The following is a 23,287-nucleotide window of genomic DNA, read 5'->3' as shown; positions in this document are numbered from 1 at the left end:
ACACAGAAAGAAAGAAAACATATCTTTATTGCATAGATGTCTAAACCAAGCCTTGCAAGAATCAAAATTAAGCACTTTACCTTGACTTTGTCAATCCACTTTATCCAACGAGGAATCTTCTCACGGTCGTTCCACATCTCCCATGCCTCTGCTACAAAGATATCTGCATCCACACTAGCCCTACGCAGAGGCAATCAGGACTTTACATACTCCTCATCCAACAGTATTTCTGATTGAATTTACAAGATAAACATTTGCAGAAGAAGCTGTTAAACAAAATTAGCTTGCGCAAGTACTGAATTTATGACATCAGTCATAATCTAATTTGGCTAATTAGGTGTGAATTCAGCACCGTGAAAACCCAAAATTGAATGAAGCAAAGACAAGTAATTCGTACTTGTTATTAAGCCAGGTGCCTGTACCCCCCTTGCTGCCATTACGGCAAGGATGAAAAAGTCACTCGCTGCTTCCTTTCATCCGAAGACGAATGAATCATTCTGATAATGCATAGAATGGTGATTGAGTTACACTCTGATTATATGATCGTTGCTGGTTGCCACCTCTATCTTTCACACTCAGTGGAAGGACGAAACCCACCGAAACTTTGCCACCATGGGTGATGCGTCCACATTATCTAGTTGACCTTACAGAACCGTTTGAACAGAGTTGGGTCTACTCTCCGCTAGAACCTACCAGGGGACTCATGTTTCCAGTGCACATTTGGTGTCCTATGCTTCGTTATCAATTTCTGCGCCTGAATTATTGAACCTGAATTATTTGGACACTGAAAGTGTTAGACAACATATGTCCAAATATGTTTCTTTTATAAAAGGAGTTGACGTAGAACCAACTGTGAGCTTACTTGGTACACACTTATTTTTGAGTCTTTAGTAGAAATCTAAGTAATATATAAATTTAGTTAGTATCATTGTGACTTAATTTGTGATATTTAGTTATACTATCCGTGATACCCCCAATTTGTCAATTTATGCACTTATGAGACATGCGTTAGTATGGGTTACAGCAATCTCTGTATACAGATCTCTTGACCATCCTTGCCCTAAGATCCCCCCCAGTGTACTGTAACCAAATGAGATGGGTGAGGGGCTTGAAGGTCATGGATGTGAATTTCAAAGGAAAAGCAACTTGAGAGTCCGCAAAGCCTACTTCAGGAATTAAATCATTCTATACCAATACAAACAGAATGCAATGCTGTGGCTCACGGAAATCAACTTGCATTGACCAGCCACAGTTGGATCTCATCGAACTGGGAACCTGTTTTAACTCTAGGCTCGGAGACCCTAGTCAATCTCCGAGCCAAGGTCCGAACCTCGTGTCACTTCTCAAACGGTAGTCTCGTTGAGCCGTTGTTGCCAGTCCACCTCAAGCACAGTTTTGCTCTGTTCTTGAGCGCTGCGTCGCCACCGCCGAAGATGTTGGTGCTTTTCGGTTTCTACTTCGTCCCTCCACGACCTTGTTAGATCCAGACTTTTACCTGTCGTCGCATATAATCTCTGTATCTTTCTCACTTCTCGCGCATCTAAAACACAATAATTCGGTTGCATTCTTTTTGATGCATTGAGGTGCAGAATAGTGGAATTGCATTAGCTTTTGGAGAGAAGCGATTCACTGAACAATGCTTCGTAATTCTTGAACTTTAGGAGCAAGCGAGTCAGAAATTTTTTTTCGGTAAATTTTCGGTGTATTTCTCTCTGCATTGCTGAAGACAGATACATGTGTAAATGGTGAAGCCAATTTGTGTTTCTTCGCCTGGACAGCGTAAGTAATTGTGTGAGTATTTTTCAACAGTGTACTGCGGGTTCTTTCTTGAATTGTCGTGGCTGCATCAGATAGTACTGAATTGAAGGTCGAGCACAACTTTGGTCTTGCAAAACAGTATTAAGCTCTTCAACTGTGACTCACAATTTGCATGCACTCTGTGTTCAAGAGTTACAAATATATATATATATATATATATATATATATGTTTTCAGGTGTAACGTTTACTTACGTCTTTAATCACCTCTGTTGTTTAGCTCAACGAAACGGGAGTTCTTGAGAATTCTTCTCTTAAGTTTCTACTCACAAATTGCTCTTACATGGTGCAATTTAGGTGGCGTACAATAATTAAGCTCTTTCTCGACACACCTTCGCTTTAGAGCTTGATTCTTCAATCCTTTCAAACGCCCTTGGTATGCCTTCTTCTTCTTTGCAACAATGTCTTTAGTAGAGGTCTGTTAAACACAGGGACCTCTCTGGCTTAAGCATTGACAGCAGTAATTTTCGTGAATGGCTTGCATTTTCCGATCGCTTGGAATTAGCATGCTGTGATCACTTGAGTGGTCTCACCACGTGTTACTAAAAGCATGTCTTCTTGAGAAATTTTTCTTGAGCTCATCGCGCTCTACATCTTCGTTAATTTTTTGGTTTCATTTCACTGGGAGTATAATGTATAACTTGCCTAGACTACACAGAATTCTCCTCACGTGTAATACATTATTCGGCTAACCAATTGCTCCTATCCTCACAGTTTCTTCTAGTTATAGTGTAAACACTTGTTGCCACCCGGTATTTGTATGTTCACTTCTTGTCTTGTATCTTCCTTACTCCTTGAACTTTGGTTATGTACACCTGTGTTGGATACTTGTTCACGCAGAGACGGACAGGTACATACTGAAGTGCGTCAACTTGTAGATCCGCAAATATTGGAAGTTGTGAAGTAATGGCGGAGGAAAAGAGGGGGAGAAAAGCTTTGGGAACTACGCCCTCGCTAAGACACCGGCTGTCAAACATCACCAATCTTGTCAATAGCAGCAGCTGGTCCAACGAGAATGAACCTGTGAAGAACATGTGCAGCAACAGCGAATTGCAACTGCAACAGGTGATTAACGCAGAATCTGCCCCGTTCTTCGCTACTATCGCTCACTGTAACTGACTTGCTTTAAATTACAGAAGTTTTCAAATGGTTAGGTGGTTAAAAGAGTTGAGTGTTGTGACTTTTCATTTCCTCGGGTATTCGTAGATATAGACATCAAATTATCACCAGATCACATGTAGAATTGCATCTTTGACTTCAAGGATACAATTATACTTAGATTATGAACACATCCGGGTTTCCATATGGATTTAATTTTTCCTGAAAAGTTTCTCCTGTTTCGTTGTTCCCAGCATGCTAAGACTGGGAGCCAATTGGTTGAGGTGAAAATTCTGCCACGTGAGCAACTTCTTAAACGTTGGGCGCCCTTCTTTAATGGATTTGTACTTCCTTCAATCAAAAATATGTATCTTTTAGGAAGTTAATGGTAGTATGAAGACTGAACTATGGGGAAACTGATGAGCTAAGGATGGGTCTTTGCATGGTCATGGAACTAATCATCATTCTTGTTAAAAGCAGGAGATTAAGAAGCTGCTGCAGATCAACGCTGAGAAGGATGTGGTCATTGCTGAAAAAGAGTATCCACTTCCTTTCTCTAAGATTCCTGGGTTTGTGCCGATGACATCTTGAAATCCGCTCGACCTGTAGTGTACACGAAGGCATGTCATAACGGAAACGCAGGAAATTACTTGTTTGGTCCTCATCGAGATTCAGAACTGATGGTGTGGAGTGTCAGGCGTCAGGTTGTAGTAAAATTACTCATAGCTTTTTAAAACCCCCTGCGTCGAAATTGATTACAAATTAGTGGTCAAAGAAGGTTATGAATGGAGAACAGAACCTCCCTGCATCAAGAGTTGACATTGAGGCACTTGCATACAGTTTATGATATTTGGTGACGATTACAATAACAGTTGTGCCCCAAACCTTAACCAATTTATACAGTCAGGGGATAGAATCGCAAAGGCTGTTCATGTTTAAAATTCAAAGAGATTTTTACACCAATATTTGCAAGCGGTCTCAGCAGAACGAGGAGATTGTCGGCTTTAATACCCGCCTCTCGAAGGTTTACTCTTCTCCTATTTCCCTCTACTATGGAAAGCTCTGTTTACTCCCACTCATCACTGCTTGTGTTTAAATAGGTTAATATGTAGATTTCGATTAGGCTCCACGTTATTTCTTTTACAACAGAGAAGATGAAGAATTTCCATATGTTACGTCTGCAGAGTGCTCTTCCACCTCATAAGTTTTGACCCACTTTGGTTTCTGTGAGTTGAGCCCTTCTGAAGTGAATTGAGGTACTGCTAGCTGATTTTTATAGAGAAGAGAGGAGATGAGAATTTCCTTGACATATTTGATAGAACACTTTCCCGTGTGTTCCATGTTCCTGTTACTCTTTCTGACAGGAGCTCAGCAATGTACGTGACCAAGTACGTACCTCATCTTCAATGCATTAAATGCTGCTCTTCCAGATATTCATCTCATTGTCAATTGGTCACTTCTTCTATAATTGGTGTTTCCTCGGCCTATTACTTTCTGACGGTTTGTAATCTGTTGCTAACAATATAACCACTCGTGCAGCTTAAACTGTTGCATCATGAGTACACTCAAATGACCCTTGTTTACAGACTTAACAAAAGTGAGCTCGAGGTGAATTTTCTTACCGTTTTCCGCTGACTTTTTTCTTCTTTCAAGTAAGCCCCTGATACAGGAGAACTGTTATTATCTATTTGTAATGACGTGTCTAATCTCGATGTATGTTCGCATGAACTTCTCAACAGACTCTCACGGCAGTTCTCTATCACCACTGAAAATAGAGACTGCGTGAATAACGATTATTTATGATTTTAACATTCTGAAAGGTTTCAATTGCCTGCGCTGACGCTTCCAAGAGTCGGTTGTTTCATTTGTTTGCGGCGTCCTGCCCAGATGAGACTTACAGAGACGCAAGAGCAGCTGAAAAGGGTCAGTGAAGAGATGAATTTGAAGGTATACTATCCTAAATTTGGAACGGTTTCGTCGTCGGGTTCAATCATCTTACTGCATCTCATCGTGTTGTATGTGTATGACCTGAGCTTCTTACAGAGCACACTTACTAGTTCACGAATATGTAAGTACAAGGAACCTTATGTACTCAAGGAGTTTGGTTAGTTGCTGATGCGCTTCTTTTATCATCCAGGCTTCCTATGATCTGATGGACACAGACAAGAATTCAATTACTACTACACGCCGCACAACGAATAGTTCTGCACAACGCAGATCAATGATAAATGGTGATTACTTCTTGGACTTTTTTAAGTTGAAAATTTATTTTAATTTAAAAGAACTAAAATATTTTCTTTTCTTTTCCTGTCAGCGCCAGCCTTCATGTATAAGCGTTGTGCGCTCTCGTTTTCTGATATTCTGAAGCTGACAACTTTACTGAAGATCTTCTGTCTTCAACAACTGCTACTCGAGAATTACTTTATCTTATGCAGTGGCTCTTGAACCAGACATCCAGGATTGTCCTAAAAACACTTATTCCGCAAGTTATCTCGACACTACTACTGTCACCTCAAGGTAAAACAGATTTAAGCACACTTGAAAATGCCAAAATTTAGCGCTACTTTTTCTTGACTGCATTGGGCCTAGTTGGGTCCATCCATATCTCGCCGCAATTCTGATAATAAGGAAACGAGTTCTCGAAATATCTTGCTAGTAGAGTTTTTGAATTTTAGCTATTATTCGTACTTGTATTATTCACCTGCTTCACACGTCTCTTCTGGCCTACTGCTTTACATGTTTGCCATTGCTCCTCAGATTGATGGTTCACATTGACAATTAGTGCGACTTTATTACAGAGGTAGTCAGCGGCAGAGGACGTGTGCAATGACTCCAAAAGACGGTTCGTTAAGGTCAAAAACTAGACAAGATGATGGCGCTTCCTTACTCTTTTCAGGTGATGATTTCTCTTTTCCTGTGTGGAGGTGGAATTTCCGAAAAGGTTTCTGTCGATGAAACCTTCCTGCCAGTACGGAATACATGTGATAAAGAAACAAAATATTTTATGAGCATAGTATGACTTAGATTTAAAATCTGCTTAAAGTTTTTAACGTTTTTGTTCCTCCTTTAGTCCATAACTTAAGATACATGTAAGTTTGGTTTTTGTCATCAGAGGTATTTACTTACTGGTCGGCACTCATTGTCTAAAGTTTCTTAAGTATTAGCACATCTTTCATCTCAATTTGCTAAATCACTAACATGAGTCTTCCTAACCGCTTCTGCGTCAGAGCCTTCTTTTTCTGCTCCGGTTTCCGCACCCTCGACTAAGCGATTCAATAACCGATACGGTCATCTCAACAACTTAGAACCCATGCAAGAACTATCGGAAGAGTTTGAGTCTCAGACAACTTCTAGCACCATCTCTTGCCGGTCTCGAAGCAATCCATTCTTGGAATATTCATCTTCCCAGTTCAAGGAAAGTGAGACCGCTAATCAATTATGTCACCATCGTGAACTAGATGGCGAGGTCTCGCCTACGGATGAGTGTAACGCAGCTGAGGTAAACAAATCTTCAGACCGAAGACTTGCAACAGCAATGCACAAGAATTCCGGTAACATGAGCCCTCCTCCAGCTCGACCCAATACTCCTAAGCGAAGTGCTGCTTCACATCCATCCTCCTCGCCCAAAAGGAATGAAATTCAAACGGCTACAAAGGTAGTCTCGTGAACCCCAGTTCCTACTCACCAGTGTTTGTGTTCCAATGTAAATATTTTCATCAAACTTCGGTAGCAGCTTCTCACGATGGACTCAAAATGTTGCAGAAGAAAAGTGCTAGGCAGCCCAGTGTGCCTGGGTCCACGTACTCATTTGACAATGCAGACACAGCCCCATCGTCGGGATCCTCTTTAAGTCGAACTCAAGTGCAATCTCCTCGTAGGCACAAAGAACCAGATCATCCTCAGCCCCAACCTCCGTCGATAACTTATCATGGAGGAAGGCCTTCACGACGAGCGACTGAAAGCGTGATTTCTTATAAGGAGCCCTCTCTTGTGTCTAAAATGCGGAGACCTCATTAGCACTCAATCAGAAAAAGATATCTTTTACAGTCTCATCCTTCAACGTTCCTTTAGTGTAGGGGAGTTCCTTTGCAGCCAGAGTTGCATCCTCCACAACTCGGCTATGTGAAAAAAGCAGCCTACAGTTTGTTCTAATCGAATCTTGCAGAACACTCTATTGTCTGGAGTAGTCGCTGCGCGACTTAGGGGCAGTAGGAGAGGAATGTTCTCTTCTAGTTGCATGTGCTAAATCACTCAGTTTAGGATGGCTGGATCTTCGAAAGAGACGACGGCAAAGAGGCTATCCAGGTAGCTTTGTTTGTGCCTTCGATCATGGCTCGGGCAATTATGAATTTTTGTAATACAAGATGATCCTCCCTTGAAAACGTGGAGTTGTGCTAGTACTGTGACCGAATAAATGTACTGCACCTGGATATAACACCGATTATTAGAAACCTCCTCGGGGACGCATACGCTGGATATGGATGATGGACTATGTCTAAGGTTGGGAACCTAAAAAAAATCTCTTACCAACCAGGACAATAATTCCTGGAAAATGTGCGTGAAATGCGCAGCATATGTGATCCTTTCTGCCCAGATGTTTGTCTGCCCAGTGCTCTGTCGTCACTTTTGGTGCCTTTTTTTACTGTTTGGTCTGCCCTTTGCTCTCTTGTGTTAAACCTTCGCCTTCTTTGTTTCTGTTGTTCTTTACAACCATTGCCGTCGGTTCCTAGCCCTCTTATTTAATTTCGGATTGTGCTTCTCGGTTTACATGGCTTGTCTTGTCGGAAATTGCTTAATTTGTCATGATATTATGGTTGTGATTTTGGTTTACTACAGCAGAGAATATGTTGGAGAAAACCAACTCAGAACCACTAGCATTTTATCAAGCAAATAACAATCAGCTTCTGATATTGTGAACAATAGGAGGTGTTGAAAGAAGAGAATGCTTAGAAAGAAATTTTCTAAATTAAGATAGTAGCAAGATAGTAGCAAAATAGGTGATTAAAATTTTCATAGAGACGTGAGAAGTTGATGAGAATGCAATAATATAAAAACCATTAAAGAATTAATTTTTTAGTAGAATAGAAGGAAGACAAAACATAAATTTTGGAGAATATAAATCATTGCTATGAAAGTTGAGGCTCAAAGTCGTATGCTACTTTTAAATATTCATCATTTTAGTATTCATCTTTTTGAAATTTAAAATGCTACTTTCTTAAGATACATGCCATATAATATTGAAAGTTTGGAGACTTAACAGAAGTCTCAAAATTAAAGAGGTGTAGAGGGATAAGAACAAGTTTGGATGCAAATATTGTCTACCAAGAAAATAGTAAGATACATTTGAATTGCACTATTGAAAAATTAAGTTACAACTTAGTGAGAAGGTTATCACATTTTTTAAGCTTTTAACAAAACTTTTGATTTTTCAAAAAAATCAAATTGTTGACTCTTAGTAATCACTTTGATTTGGAATAAATATGTAAGTCAATACTATCTCTATGAAGGAGGACCTCTACATATGTCACAAACAATTCAGCCACCTCTATTATACCAAACTATAGCATCTATCACAAATACATGGAATCATGGAATTGCTACAATTTCAACCTATGAAATATATATGTCGAAACTGCTTGGTTGTAAGAAAACATCAACATAGCTTTCTAAAAGAATTACAAAATAAAGCACATAAGATATTCCAACTAATCCACTTTGATTTAGTGAGTTCAATAAAATATTTATCTCTTAGTGGCTCCAAATATTATGTGGCCATTATAGATGACTATTCTAAGAAGAGTTGGATGTATTTCATGAGATATAAGAACAAGACCTTGTAAAAATTTCAAGAATTTCAATCTCAAGTAGAGAACAAAATTGAAAAATAGATTTGTTGCATCATAACAAATCAAGATAGAGAGTACCTTTGTACCACATTTACTAATCACTTATTCAATTATGGAATACGTGAATAATTTATAATGGCTTGTATCTCTTAATAAAAAGGAGTCAATAAGAAAAAAAATCATACAATAATTGAAAGAACCCAATCTATGGTAATTATGAGCAAATGTTCCAAATTCTTCAAAATTAAGTTAATTAAATTACTAATTATCTTATCAATATTAATCCCATAAGAACAAACAATGGAACTACACTAGAACAAAAGTACTTGAATATCATATCATTAATAGAACATTTTTGCATATTTGGATCTCTAGCTTATTTATATATTAAATTGGGGAATAAAAGAAATTGTTGTTTCTTTTTAGACTACAACAATGAAAACAAGACTTGGCATGTATTTAATCCAACCACCAGCAAAGTTCATATCAACTACATTATTAACTTTGATAAATCACATATTGGATTTGAATCAGTTTAGCTACATATCGCTATCTTCAACAATGCTGAAATCTTTTTCTTAGCATACTCATCATGTGACAAAACATAGTTATGAACATCAACACTACTACCACCACAAGAATCACTTGCACAACAAATACATCAAGCAAAGTTTTCAATCAATATCAATAGCACCATTTTGGCTCTATCAAATACAAACAATAACAACAACAATAACAACAATGTAGACAACGAAACTCATGTATCTATTGTACAAGATAGAATAATTACTTGTACCAAACAACCTAATACAAAGTATTGAAACAACTATATGGTCAACACAAAATATGCCATTGAAATACAATCATATTTAGAAGCTATATAATAGTCAAAGTGAAGAAATGCTATTTATTAAGAAATAAAATCCATTTACAAAAATAAAATATAGTCCTTTGTTGATCCACATATAAGAAAACTCCAAACTTATCCAAACAGATTTTCAAAATCAAATCAAGATCCAATGGCAAATCTGACAAGTTCAAAGTCTACATAGTAGTCAAAAGCTTTGAACAAGTAGAAGACATCAATTACTTTGAAATCTTTGCTCTTATTATTTGATAGTATACTATTTTCTTTGTTATAGCTATTATTACATAAAAACAATAGTGACTCTTACATCTTAACATAAAAATCACATTTCTAAATGAAAAACTAGCCAAAGATGTATATGTACATATTCTTTTTAGATTAAAATATATATATATATATATAGATACTTTTGAAAAAGTGTACAAACTGCACCAAATTCTTTTTGGGCTACAACAAACACCTCAAGTATAATATGAAAGAATAGATAGCTATCTCAAAGAACAAGCCATCTAATTAATCAAAGAAAATCCAAATTTATATTTTACTATCCAATCTGGCTTCTATACCATTGTTCTTTTGTATGTTGATAATGTCATAGTTACCAATGATGATTTGGATGATCTTACAAAACTAAAGCACAACATGGTGAGCACCTTCTAAATGAATGACCTCAAAAATACTCAAGTTTATGTCAAGGATAAGAACTTGATGAAAAAACAATTCAGACAAGTGAGCCTTCAGTCAAAGGAAGATAACAAAATATAAATAAACAAGTATGTATATTGAAAGAGAAACTGGAATAGCTATTGCCAAAAGACAAAGAAACAAGAGACCCTTGAAACTAGACTCGAAGCAAGAAAGGAGTTGATAAGAGTGAAGAAGCCTTCACTCTTGTCTCTATATATACTATCTAACTAGGGGCTACGTGGCAACGTTCTATAGGACCTCCAATATGCGTTGACTTTGTAGAACACATGCCTTGACTTACAAGGTAAGTTTTTTTATGTGTGGGCCACATAGTTAGCTTGATCTTCAAGCTAATAACATGTGTGGCACATGGCCAACTTGTTGACCACGTTTCTAATCCAAAAAGTCAATCAAAGATACCTATGAAGTCAAAGCAATGTCTATGAAGCTTCTAGAAAGCTTTCATATTAAATACTATAGAATTAACTTACTTTTACCTATTTTTACTTACTTCTATCTATTTGTATATGTAATTACTAGCTTACATGATTATGTCCGTGACATTACCCCCCTTTCTAGGAACGAGTTCCACAAGGAGCGGTCATCATATATTGAGGAAATCTATGATGCGACGAATTATATTTGCTACATAATCTGATCTTTGTTCTCTTCGAAGATGATTGATAGGGCCTCTCAACCATCGATAGTATCCCATACCAAGTCGGGAAGACCACCCAATTATTTGATTATTGTTGAGGCCTTCATAACTTCTTTCGAATAGAATATTTGGAACACCATCAGGAGTTGTTCCTACCTCTAGCACAATCACCAAACATTGGGAGTCCCTTTCCAAATCGTGATACCAAACGCGTTGTATCTCGCCATCTATTCGAGGAAGAACATGTCGTTCTTGAAGATCTTCATCTCGATTTCGTCGTCTTGAAGGTTGTGACAATCATAATGTCTCATCCGGCAGGTCAACAAATGAAGGCTCTTGAGTCGAATCCACTGGTTGTTGGTTCTCCATCTCTTGAGCGTCACTACTACAAAGAAGCTATGAACAAGAATTGAAAGTAGAATGTTATCTTGCCTAGATGTTGTTTCTTTTATAAAGAAGGTTTTTATCTTGATTTTGATGGATGTCGTCAATGAAAAGCCTCCACCGCCTTTGCTACATTTGCAAGATTCTTTATTGGCTCCTATGTACGTTTACTAATACCATATCCGTGCTAATGGATAAAATATTCTAATTTATTTCGGCGCCGCCTTGAATCTAAGACTTCTTTTACTTCAAACTCTTTATTATTGTTCACTTCTATAGGAGGAGGTGGAACTAGTCATCTTCTTGATATGTCCACTGTCTTGTATGGTTCAAGAAGAGACACGTGGAATACTGGATGGATTTTCATTGACTCTAGTAGATGTAAACAATATGCAACTAGATTGATTTGTGCACAAATAGAAAATGGTCCTAGCCTTCAATAGTCCAACTTCTCACAAGGACGAGTGGTCTTGATATTGCGACGAAGTAGCCATACCTTATCATCCAAGACGAATGATGGTTGTTCCTTTCGATAGACATCCGCATTGAACTTTTGTTGTTCTTGAGCCTCTTTTAACTACGCCTTCATCGTTGCATATAGCTCTGATAAATGAATTGCTAAATCTTTCGCAACAGGATTATCAACTTTTGAAAAGTCAAAAGTATCAAGTCGTGGATAATAACCATAATTAGCAAAGAAAGGTGTTTGTTTTGTAGAAAAATGTACCGTATTATTATAAGCAAACTCTGTCAATGGAAAAAGAGTTGTTCAATCATCTTGTTGGTAATTAATGGTACATCTTAAATATTGCTCCAAAACTTGATTAACATGCTCCGTTTGTCCATCAGTTTGAGGATGGAATATCGAAGATAGTTTTATATCCACTTTTAGAATCTTGAAAAGAGTCCACCAAAAACTTGATACAAATTGAGTTCCTCTATCTGATATAATATCCTTAGGTAATCCATGATAGCGATAGATATTGTCAAGAAAGAGCTTAGCTGTTTCTTCACCTGTGATAGATTTTGTACATGGTACAATATGTGCCATCTTGGTAAAACAATCTACTATCATGAATATAGAGTCATAAGAACCTGAGATTGGAAGATCCATGATGAAGTCCATAGAAACAGAAGACCATGGTTATTCTGGAATGGGTAATGGCTGAAGAAGTCCAAAAAATCGATGACGAGGAGTTTTTAATCTTGAGCAAACATCACATAATTGTACAAAATCTTTAACTGCCTTCCATATTTGAGGCCACCAAAAATCCTTAGATATCAGCTCCAAAGTCTTATTATATCTAAAATGTCCTACTACTAGGAAGTCGTGACGAGCTTGAAGAATACGTAAACGTACTTCTCCTTCTGGAACATATAGGCGTCCTTTGAAATAGAGTAGCTTATTCTTGAATTCAAATTTATAGGGATCATGAGATTTAGAAGAATTATTCTTGATATCATGAACAAGAGGATCTGAAGACAAACTTAACTTAATTTGCTTAAGAAAAGTTAAAACAACAATCAATGTTGATTTTCTTGCTCGAAGATGAAATTGCTCCGGCTTCAAGAGAACCATTCTTTGTTGCTCAAAAGCTGCATCTCCTTCTTTTGGTGCAAGATAAGAACGTCTAAACAATGCATCGCACAAACCTTGTTGTTTTTCTGGCCGATAAGTGATGATGAACTCGAATCTTGATAAAGACATGCTCCAACGAGCTTGGCGATAATTTAACACGTGTGTTGACATAAAATATTCAAGGTTCTTGTGATCCGTATACACGGTGACAGGACTGGAAGCGCCTTTTAGATAATGATGTCATTCTTGAAAAGAATCGACAATTGCAAGAAGTTCTTTGTCGTGGATCTCATAATTGATTTCTGCTGCTGAAAATTTTCTTGAATGAAAGGCTACTGGATGAAGTTTGTCATCTGTTCCCATTTGTGATAAAATGGCATCCAGAGCAAAGTCCGATGCATCTGTTTCGATAAAGAATGCTTTAAAAAAATCAACATGATACAAGATTGGTGCAGAAACAAACGCTGTCTTCAAAGATTCAAAAGCAACTTTCTCTTCTTGATTCTATTGGAGTTTGTCTTTACAAGTCAAACGTGTAAGTGGAGCTACAACTCGAGAGAAGTCTTTGATGAAGATCTGATAGTAGTTGGCAAATTCCAAAAAGCATTGGACATCTCTTACCGTTTTTGGGATCTTCCAATCTATAATAGTTTGAACTTTCTTAGGATCCATCGTAAGTCCATCATTTGAAATGATATAACCTAAGAAATCGACTTGAGTAGTGTGGAATACACACTTTTTTATCTTGGCATAGAGTCCTACATCTCTTAACTTTTATAACACACGACGAACATGAAGTTCATATTCTTCTGGATTCTTAGAATAGATCAAGATGTCATCTAGATAACAAACCACAAAATCGTCCAAAAACTCTCAAAAAATATCATTCATTAGATGTTGAAAAGCTGCTGGTGCATTGGTAAGTCCAAAAGGCATAACGTTGTATTCAAAATGTCCATACCTAGTTCAAAACGCAGTCTTCCATTCATCTCTTTTTTTAATGCGTACTAGATTGTATGCTCCTCGAAGATCTATTTTTATATAGATCTTAGCTTGATTCAGCTGATCAAGAAGTCCAGATATTAAAGATAGTGGATACTTGTTCTTGATGGTAATCTTGTTGAGTCCTCGATAATCAATATACATCTGCAATGATCCATCTTTTTTCATCACAAATAGAATTGGAGCTCCTGTCGAAAATTTAGAATGGCATATGAAATTCTTTGCTAGATTTTCTTCAATATACTCCTTGAGTTCAGCCAATTCATTTTGTGATAAACTGTAGATTGGTCCGAATAGCGGTTGTGCTCCTTCTTGAAGGTCAATTGAGCAATCATAGGGACGATGTTCCGGGAGTGTATCCGCATTCTTTTTTTCAAATACATCTTGAAATTCTTGATATTGGCTTGGAATGCGGCTTGAAGTCTTTTCACCAGTAGAAATGGGTGTAGCATAAATAATATATGGTGATTCTTTCATAGCAGCATGCAAGAAAGATTTTGCACCTATAAATACAGGTTTAATTGAACTGGACTTATGGCTCTCTACTTGATTAACTACACTATTAATTATACTTTTAGAGAAAGTAAGAGTTTGGAAAATCCAATCTATTTGAGGGTTTTATTTTTCTAACCATGATAAACCTAAAATGATTGGATTAGAAGGAGATCTAATGATATTAAATACTACAAAACTATTATGACTATTGATTATTACTTCTATAGAAAGGATTTCGTGAGTAATATCTCCAGAAGACAATGGACGACCATCTATGACTTCTACATGAACAAGTTTAATTTTCTTTACTAAAGATATGCTATGTCTTTTAGTAAATTCTTCATCTAAAAAACACGATGAGGCTCCTGAATCTAACAAGACAGAGACTTTTTAATGTTTAGGTCCTAAAATAATATTTAATGTAAAACAAAGAGAGGGCTCTGAAGAGAGAATAGGACCTTTACTAGATGTTGTGCAAGGTTCCAGCTGCACGGTCCGTGTTGTAGCTGGACAAACTCGTTTTCCGACATATTATCTTCTTTCACAGCCATATTCCTCATTTTGTGATTGCATCATTTTTTTGGACAATGTTGAGCAGTGTGCTTTGATTCTCCACGATATACACATAATGTCATGGACATACATTGGAAGATTCTTCGAATATTCTTCTAGAATATTCTCTAAAGATTCTCTAAAGATTCCTTTAGAAGGTTCTAGAAGATTCTTAGAATATTCCCTAAAGATTCTCTTAGAAGGTTCTAGAATATTCTTAGAAGGTTCTAGAATATTTTGATAGATTCTAGGAAGTTGCTCGAGAAGTTTCCTAATTAGTAGTATATATAGGAGTCGAGGCTGAAGGGTTCTTCAGTCTCAACAACACATCTCTTGGAGTTCTAGCTCACCTTTCTGGTGTTGTTCTTGTACTCATCTGTTTAATCTAGTTCTGCCACTTCTTCTTGAACTTCTTGTTAGATTTCAAGTCTGTATTTTGTGTCCGTGACAGTTTGTCGAGACTACATTTTCACTGGTATCAGAGCTAGTTCCTTCTTGTTAGAGAGTGGATTATCCCTCTTCTTGAAGGTGTGCTAGTGTTTTAGAGGTTGCGGATTACCCTCCTCTAAACTGATATCTCTTCTTTCTCAATATTGGAGCCTTATTCTTCTTGGAGAGAGTGGATTACCCCTCATCTTGGAGTCTTAAGGCGTTTTAGAGGTTGCGGAGTACTCTCCTCTGAACCAATATTGTCCTCTTGTCAAAACTCTTTTTTCTTCTTTCTGAAGGTTAGCCGAAGGTTAAGACGTTAAAATGGCTGAAAGTTTGGAATCCAAACTAGACGCCATCATAAATGCTCTTGCCTCGTTGTCACATAGGACAACAGAGATCGAAGGAGTCATGGTAGGACTCCATAACAATGGAGCATCTGGGATAGTGCCATCTAAAGCATATCAGCCTCAAACTTCTGCGCCAGAAGAAGCAGTTCTACCTCCATTTCAACAAGATCGAGTAGTCCTACAACGAAAGGAGCCTCGAGTTAGTCTTCCGGATAAGTTTGATGGAACTCGTTCCAAGTTTTGAGGTTTTGTCAACCAAATCAGGTTGATAACAATTTTACAGCCCGAACGTTATCCGACGGAGGAAGCACGTGTTGGGCTTGTTGGAACCTTGCTTACAGCACAAGCTCTGTCTTGGTTTACTCCCTTGTTCGAGAAGCGATCGCCAATCCTGAGAACCTTTGAAACATTCTTGGAGGCGTTTGCAGAAGCATTTGGCGAGCATGATAAAGTTCGATGGGCTACAACAAAGATCCGATCGCTACGACAAGGAACACGCTCTGCATCAGTCTATGCCTCGGATTTCAGACAATTGGCAAGTGACATTAATTGGGGTGAAGAGGCGTTGGTGAGTCAGTTTTATTGGGGCTTGAAGGATGATGTGAAGGACTTGCTGTTATCTCTTCCTGATCCTCAAACGCTCAACGAAGCTATTAGCCAAGCTGTAAAGTGTGACAACCGACTATTTCAGCGTCGCCAAGACCAACGTCCAAGACACCAAATGACTCGTTACGACGTGACTATGTCTGCAAATAGCTTAAACTCACATTCGGAGGTAACAGACATGCAAATCGACACGGCACGTGTCTGATCTCTTACTCCAACAGAGAAGAAACGGCGTATGGAGGAAGGGTTATGTTTGTACTGTGGAGAAGAAGGTCACAAGGTTGGAAATTGCCCAAAGAAGCAAAATTGGCACCCTGTCAAGACTAGAAGTGCGATGATTCCGGAAAACGACGACGCCCAGCCACAGTAGAAACCGTGCGGCTGGACAATCTAATATCACGACAACAATCAAGTTCCTCCTTCTCTGTCCAACCTGCCCGTTGTTTTACAATTCCTTTGTTTTTAGGCCCTCAAAAACAAAAAACTTTAGCTTTATTGGATTCGGGGGCATCTACTTGTTTTTTAGATGAAGAGTTTGCTAAACGCCACAAGATCCGTTTAGTACAGAAGTCCAAACCTGTTCACGTAGAGGTGATAGATGGACGATCCTTATTGTCAGGCAACGTTACCCACGAATCAGAACCTATAGAAGTGGTGTTTAAGGACCATATTAGTCACGTTATTTTTAATATTATTACAACCCCATCAAGCCCTGTTATCCTTGGTCTTTCTTGGTTAGAAGATCATAATCCGTCCATTGATTGGAAGCTATGAAGGATAACATTTCCTGAAAAAAATAATAATAAACCTATTGGTAGAACCTACATGAAGAAATCCATGTTTATTGGAGCGAGAGCGTTCCTAAGATCGTCCAAGGAAGGCGCACCATTTGTCATTTATGCAGCTCCAACTAGCGGCGAGAATATCTCAACATCGAATATACCAGAGCAATATAGGGATTTTGAAGACGTGTTTCAGAAGAAGAACGCCGATATACTACCGGAACATCGACCATATGATTGCGCCATAGACTTAGAGGAAGGAGCGCAACCACCTTTTGGTCCAATATACAACCTATCGCAGATGGAGTTGGCAGAATTGCGGAAGTACATCGATGAGAATCTAGCCAAGAATTTTATTCGACATTCAAAGTCGCCAACTGGAGCACCAATCCTATTCGTGAAGAAAAAGGATGGCTCACTGCGGATGTGCGTGGACTACCGAGGACTCAACAAGGTGACCAAGAAAAATCGCTATCCCTTACCTTTGATCTCCGGCCTCTTAGATCAACTTGGACGTGCAAGGATTTTTACAAAGATTGATTTAAGAGGAGCCTACAACCTTGTGCGAATCAAAGAAGGAGATGAATAGAAGACAGCCTTTCGTACAAGGTATGGCCATTTTGAGTACAATGTCATGCCTTTTGGTCTTACCAATGCTCCAGCGGTCTTTCAACATATGATGAACGACATCTTTCGGGAGTACCTCGATGACTTTGTTGTCATCTATCTGGATGATATTTTGATATTTTCTAAGAATGAAGAAGAATATGAGAAGCACGTTTGTTTGGTTCTTGAAAAACTATGCGAACGAGGACTCTACGCCAAGTTGGAGAAGTGTCAATTTCACCAGAATGAGATGGAATTTTTGGGCTTCATTGCGACTACAGAGGGCTTGAAGATGGATCCAAAAAAGATAGAAGCAATTATATCTTGGAAAGTTCCGAAGATGGTTAGAGATGTTCAGTGTTTTCTTGGATTTGCTAACTTCTATTGGATCTTCATCAAGAATTATTCTCAAGTTGCTGCACCACTCACGCGTCTAACAAGCAAAGACAAGCTCAAATGGGGATCACAAGCAGCAAAAGCATTTCAAGATCTCAAGACGGCATTCACTACGGCTCCAATCTTGGTACACCCTGACTTTGCAAAGGCTTTCTATTTAGAGACCGATGCTTCAGATTTTGCTTTGGGAGCTGTGCTTTCACAGATGGGCATAGACAAGAAGCTTCACCCAGTTGCGTTCTATTCACGAAAGTTCTCTGCTGCTGAGATCAACTACGAGATCCACGACAAAGAGCTGCTTGCTATAGTGGATGCCTTCTAAGAGTGGCGTCACTTCCTCGAAGGAGCTGCACATCCAGTAACTGTTTATACGGACCACAAGAATTTGGAGTACTTCATGACAGCTCGAATTTTGAATCGTCGTCAAGCTCGATGGAATATGTCTCTATCACGATTTGACTTTATTATCACCTACCGCCCTGGAAAACAGCAAGGATTATCTGACGCATTATCGAGGAGATCGTATCTTGCGCCAAAGGCTGGAGAAGCAGCGTTTGATCAACAATGTACAACATTGTTGAAACCAGAAAAATTCAGGATTTTTGCTACTGTTGCAACTATCGATGATGGCTTCCTCAGCGAGGTACGTACTGCGACCATTGAGGATTCTATAGCTCTTGACATCAAACAACGTGTCGATAATGACAAGTTTAAGGTGGAGGGAGATCTTCTGTATTTTGAGGAGCAGTTGTATATCCCAAAAGGACCAACTCGACTCCGAGTACTTCAATCTCGCCACGACTTTCCAGCTGCGGGACATTTTGGATTCAACAAGACTTTGGAGCTCATTTCATGAGATTTTTGGTGGCCCCAAATGTGGAAGGATGTGAAGGAATTTATCCTTTCTTGTGATGTTTGTTCAAGATCCAAGATCCCTCGACATCGTCCATATGGACTTCTCCAGCCATTGCCTATTCCGCATCGACCATGGTCTTCAGTTTCTATGGACTTCATTACGGATCTACCGCCATCGAATTCATTTGACAGCATCTTTGTTGTGGTGGATCGATTTACAAAGATGGCGCATTTTGTGCCTTGCAAGAAAACATCGTCAAGTGAAGACACCGCAAGACTCTTTCTTGATAACATATATCGTTATCATGGCCTACCAGATGATATCGTGTCGGATCGAGGTACTTAGTTTGTATCCAAGTTTTGGAGGTCCCTCTTTGAGATATTGAAGGTGGATATTAAGCTCTCTTCGGCTTTTCATCCTCAAACTGACGGTCAAACGGAGCGGGTGAATCCAGTTTTGAAGCAATATTTACGATGCACCATCAACTATCAACAAGATGATTGGACTGCATATCTACCGCTTGCTGAGTTCGCATACAACAACACTCTTCATGCGTCAACTCAACAAACACCATTCTTCTCCAACTACGGATACCACCCCAAGCTCGATTTATTGAGTTCTTCAGCAAATAACAACCCAGCAGCTGAAGGATTTGTGAAGCAACTATCGGAGCTTCAAGCGACGTTGAAGCTTCAATTGCAATCTGCCCAAGAGAGTTACAAGGCATCTGCAGATAAATATCGAAATGAGGCGCCTACTTTTAAAGTTCGAAGTAAAGTATGGCTTCTTCGATGGAATATCAAGACCAAGCGGCCATGTGAAAAATTGGACTATCGGAGATTAGAGCCATTTGTTATCGAGAAGCAGATCAATCCGGTGGCATATCGTCTGGAGTTACCAGCTACTATGAAGGTACATCCAGTCTTTCACGTGTCTTTGTTGGAACCTTATCGAGAGTCAGCTTTTCTCCAAAGAGTACAAAGTCCGCCACCAAGTATCGAAATTGAAAACCATGAGGAATACGAGGTGGAAAAGGTACTAGATTCACGGCGTAATAGAAGAAAATTGGAGTATTTAGTGCATTGGAGTGGATACGACATCAATGAACGAACGTGGGAGCGTGCCGAAAATCTTGCCAATGCGCCAAAAAAGGTACAAGAATTTCATCAACGATATCCTCATAAACCTAAGCCGATTCAACGATAGCTTCTTGCTGAAGCTTGCTCATCAAGTAGCATAAAAAGGGAGGAAGGCACCTCCAAAACCCATAGTTCGATAGTGTAGAACTTTGTTAGCAACTATAGTTTGCTCTCATCATTTTAGCCTTTAGACATGGATAGTCAAGATACTACACTTGTTATGTCATCTCAAGCGACTAGCTCACGAAGACGACCGCAAGATGAAGAACCGCCTGCACCACAACGACGTCGGAGGATACCGAGCAACAGATCGCTAGTAATTGTATTTGAGGTCGAGCCTGCCTACGATGGTCAGCCAGAAGGTGTGTTTGGAGGACAGTTTCACAATGAAGACACAGAAGTCCACGCTTGGTCAGAGGTTGAAGGTGTTGGTCACTACCGTTGGCTCCAAGGGCCGATGAATCATTTGCCTCGCGAACAACAATTGGAATTCATAGCGGATGTGATGCGACAGATTTTCATTTTCTTGCGTTGGTATTGACAGATAACAACATTGCTTCTCGGAGACCTCGAAGCTAGAAGAGGAGGTGATGTCATGGACATACATTGGAAGATTCTTCGAATATTCTTTTAGAATATTCTCTAAAGATTCTCTAAAGATTCCTTTAGAATGTTCTAGAAGATTCTTAGAATATTCCCTGAAGATTCTCTTAGAAGGTTCTAGAATATTCTGATAGATTCTAGGAAGTTGCTCGAGAAGTTTCCTAATTAGTAGAAGTTGTTGGAGAAGCATCCTAGTTAGCGGAAGTAGCTCGAGAAGCTTCCTATTCAGTAGTATATATAGGAGTCGAGGCTGAAGGGTTCTTCAGTCTCGACAACACATCTCTTGGAGTTCTAGCTCACCTTTCTGGTGTTGTTCTTGTACTCATCTGTTTAATCTAGTTCTGCCACTTCTTCTTGAACTTTTTGTTAGATTTCAAGTCTGTATTTTGTGTCCATGACACATAATCCTTCTTGACGATGACGAGTCTTTTCTTGCTTAGTAAGAGATTTGAAACGTACTACATCAATTTGCATATTCTCTACTTCTGAATGTATGTGTTGAAGAGGTGTTGATATTGCCATTGAATTATAGTAATGTTGAGGTCCACTTGTACAGTTCTCAGATCGGAATTCAAAAAGGTGATTGTCGCACTTCTTAGCAAAGTCAATTGCTTGACTCAATGTTTGAGGATCAGATAAGTTGAGTATTAATTTTTTTACCTCATATTATAATCCGTAGAGAAATTGACTTATAAGTGCAGCATCATTCCACTTGATATCAGTTGCAAGTTGTCAAAATTGTGAAGCGTATAACGTTACTAATCGATTGCCTTGTCGTAAAATACAGATCTTATTGGTTGCAATACAAATTGCATCATATTCTCCATACATAGATCAAAACTCCACCAAAAAAGCCTCTAGATTATCCAATATTGGATCTCGTCATTCAAGAAAAGATAAAAACCACGATAGTGCTGAACCTGAAAGAAGCGTACTAATGAATCTAACTTGCGATCCTGGAGTTGGATAGCTTTGGGGTTGAGTTCAATCACAAGTTGCACTTGATTGATAAATCCTCGAAACTTGGATTTAGTGCCATCAAACTTCTCGGGTAGGGCAATTCTTGGTTCTCTAAGATTTAAAGGGCGTTCCACCATAGGAAAAAGGACATGGTTTGGTGCAAATGTTGAAGCAGCTCTAACCATACCTATATCTTCACTTCCTGCCAATCTTGTTGCTCTTTTTGGTGGTAAATTGAGTTGATGCATCGCAAGTATTAATTCCCTCAATTGCTCTTGCATTTGTGCCATTGCACTCTTCATTTCAATAAGTTGTGCCATGATAATACTTAGAAGAGAGAAGATGTCTAATATCACTCAAGATAAATAGAAGAGAGGACTTTAGAACAAAGAAAATACTAAGGATAATATCAGTTTAGAAGAGGGTAATCCGCAACTTCTAATATGCTTGTATCTTATCAAAAAAAAAGGGGTAATCCACTCTTAATCAAGATTAGACAATGCTTTGATATTGTAGGTGTACTCTTGTCAATCTGTCAAGGACAAGAATTCGATGAAAAAACAATTCAGACAAGTGAGCCTTCACTCAAAGGAAGGTAACAAAATATAAATAAATAAGTATGTATATTGAAAGAAAAACTGGAATGGCTATTGTCAAAAGACAAAGAAACTAGAGATCCTTGAAACTAGACTGGAAGCAAGAAAGGAGTTGACAAGAGTGAAGAAGCCTTCACTCTTGTCTCTATATATACTAGGGGCTACACGGCGATGTTCTATAGGACCTCCAATATGTGTTGACTTTGTAGAACACATGCCTTGACTTACAAGGCAAGTTTTTCTATATGTGGGCGACATAGTTAGCTTGATCTTCAAGCTAACAACATGTGTGGCACATGGCCAACTTGTTGACTACGTTTCTAATCCAAAAAATCAATTAAAGACACCTATGAAGTCAAAGTAGCATCTATATAGCTTCTAGGAAGCTTCCATATTAAATACTATAGAATTAACTTACTTTTACCTATTTTTACTTACTTCTACCTATTTGTATATGTAATTACTAGCTTACATGATTATGTCCATGATAGTTTATCTTAGAGTTAAGCTCTACTATGATAAGTTAAGTATCTACTTTTATCAAAGATAGTATATAGACCAAATATTAAAAAAATTCAACCTTATGCATTGCAAACCTTCAAAAGTTCTCATGAATTTGAATACAAATCTTCAAAAAGAAAAATGAACAATTCTAGTAGATTCCATACCATACCAAAGCTTTATTAGAGGCCTTTCATATACAACCATTAGTTAATAGAATAAACAATATGCAATCATGTATATCTCAAGATTCATGCATAATCTACAATTGACATATATGATAGTAACAAAAAAAAAGATTTTTAATATTTAAAAAAAATAAAGAATTTGAAATATTTTATCCTGCCAAGGATATAGGATGACTAATTAACTTCACAAACATTTATTAGACAAGACATGTTGATTTCTAAAAATCTACATTTGGAATATTTTATAAGCTTGACTCCTTTACTACAGTATAGTTGAATAAGTTATAATC

The 23,287-nt window shown here is 38.3% G+C and overlaps 1 protein-coding gene across 7 annotated transcripts; it reads left to right on the top strand.

The window, feature by feature from the left end:
- Nucleotides 1-1,372: 1,372 nt before the first annotated feature.
- LOC112276441 (uncharacterized) lies at nt 1,373-7,381 on the top strand. Of its 7 annotated transcripts, none has more exons than XM_024507760.3 (15): nt 1,373-1,476; nt 1,662-1,779; nt 2,114-2,192; nt 2,657-2,881; nt 3,169-3,198; nt 3,395-3,453; nt 3,818-3,938; nt 4,279-4,302; nt 4,454-4,522; nt 4,802-4,861; nt 5,052-5,145; nt 5,365-5,431; nt 5,713-5,810; nt 6,142-6,569; nt 6,677-7,381. In XM_024507760.3, exons 4-15 carry the CDS (start codon nt 2,723-2,725, stop codon nt 6,929-6,931), a joined length of 1,464 nt encoding a protein of 487 aa, XP_024363528.1. In that variant the 5' UTR covers nt 1,373-1,476; nt 1,662-1,779; nt 2,114-2,192; nt 2,657-2,722; the 3' UTR covers nt 6,932-7,381. The 7 variants fall into 7 exon arrangements, with proteins under 7 accessions (XP_024363528.1, XP_024363527.1, XP_024363529.1 ...); XM_073530903.2 differs by having other exon boundaries at nt 1,394-1,449; XM_024507759.3 differs by having other exon boundaries at nt 1,381-1,779.
- Nucleotides 7,382-23,287: the final 15,906 nt, after the last annotated feature.

The sequence above is a fragment of the Physcomitrium patens genome, chromosome 24, assembly GCF_059467195.1.
Source record: "Physcomitrium patens ecotype Gransden chromosome 24, ASM5946719v1, whole genome shotgun sequence".
Lineage (NCBI taxonomy): Eukaryota > Viridiplantae > Streptophyta > Bryopsida > Funariales > Funariaceae > Physcomitrium > Physcomitrium patens.
The sequence above is the reverse complement of the archived record's forward strand: the minus strand, read 5'-3'. Positions and strand labels throughout refer to the sequence as shown.

Coding starts and splice junctions, on each gene's coding strand:
- LOC112276441 (XM_024507760.3), top strand. CDS start 2,723: ATGGCGGAGGAAAAGAGGGGGAGAAAAGCTTTGGGAACTACGCCCTCG. Junction 3,454..3,817: donor GTGGTCATTGCTGAAAAAGA/GTATCCACTTCC, acceptor CAATTTATACAG/TCAGGGGATAGAATCGCAAA. Junction 5,432..5,712: donor ACTACTACTGTCACCTCAAG/GTAAAACAGATT, acceptor ACTTTATTACAG/AGGTAGTCAGCGGCAGAGGA.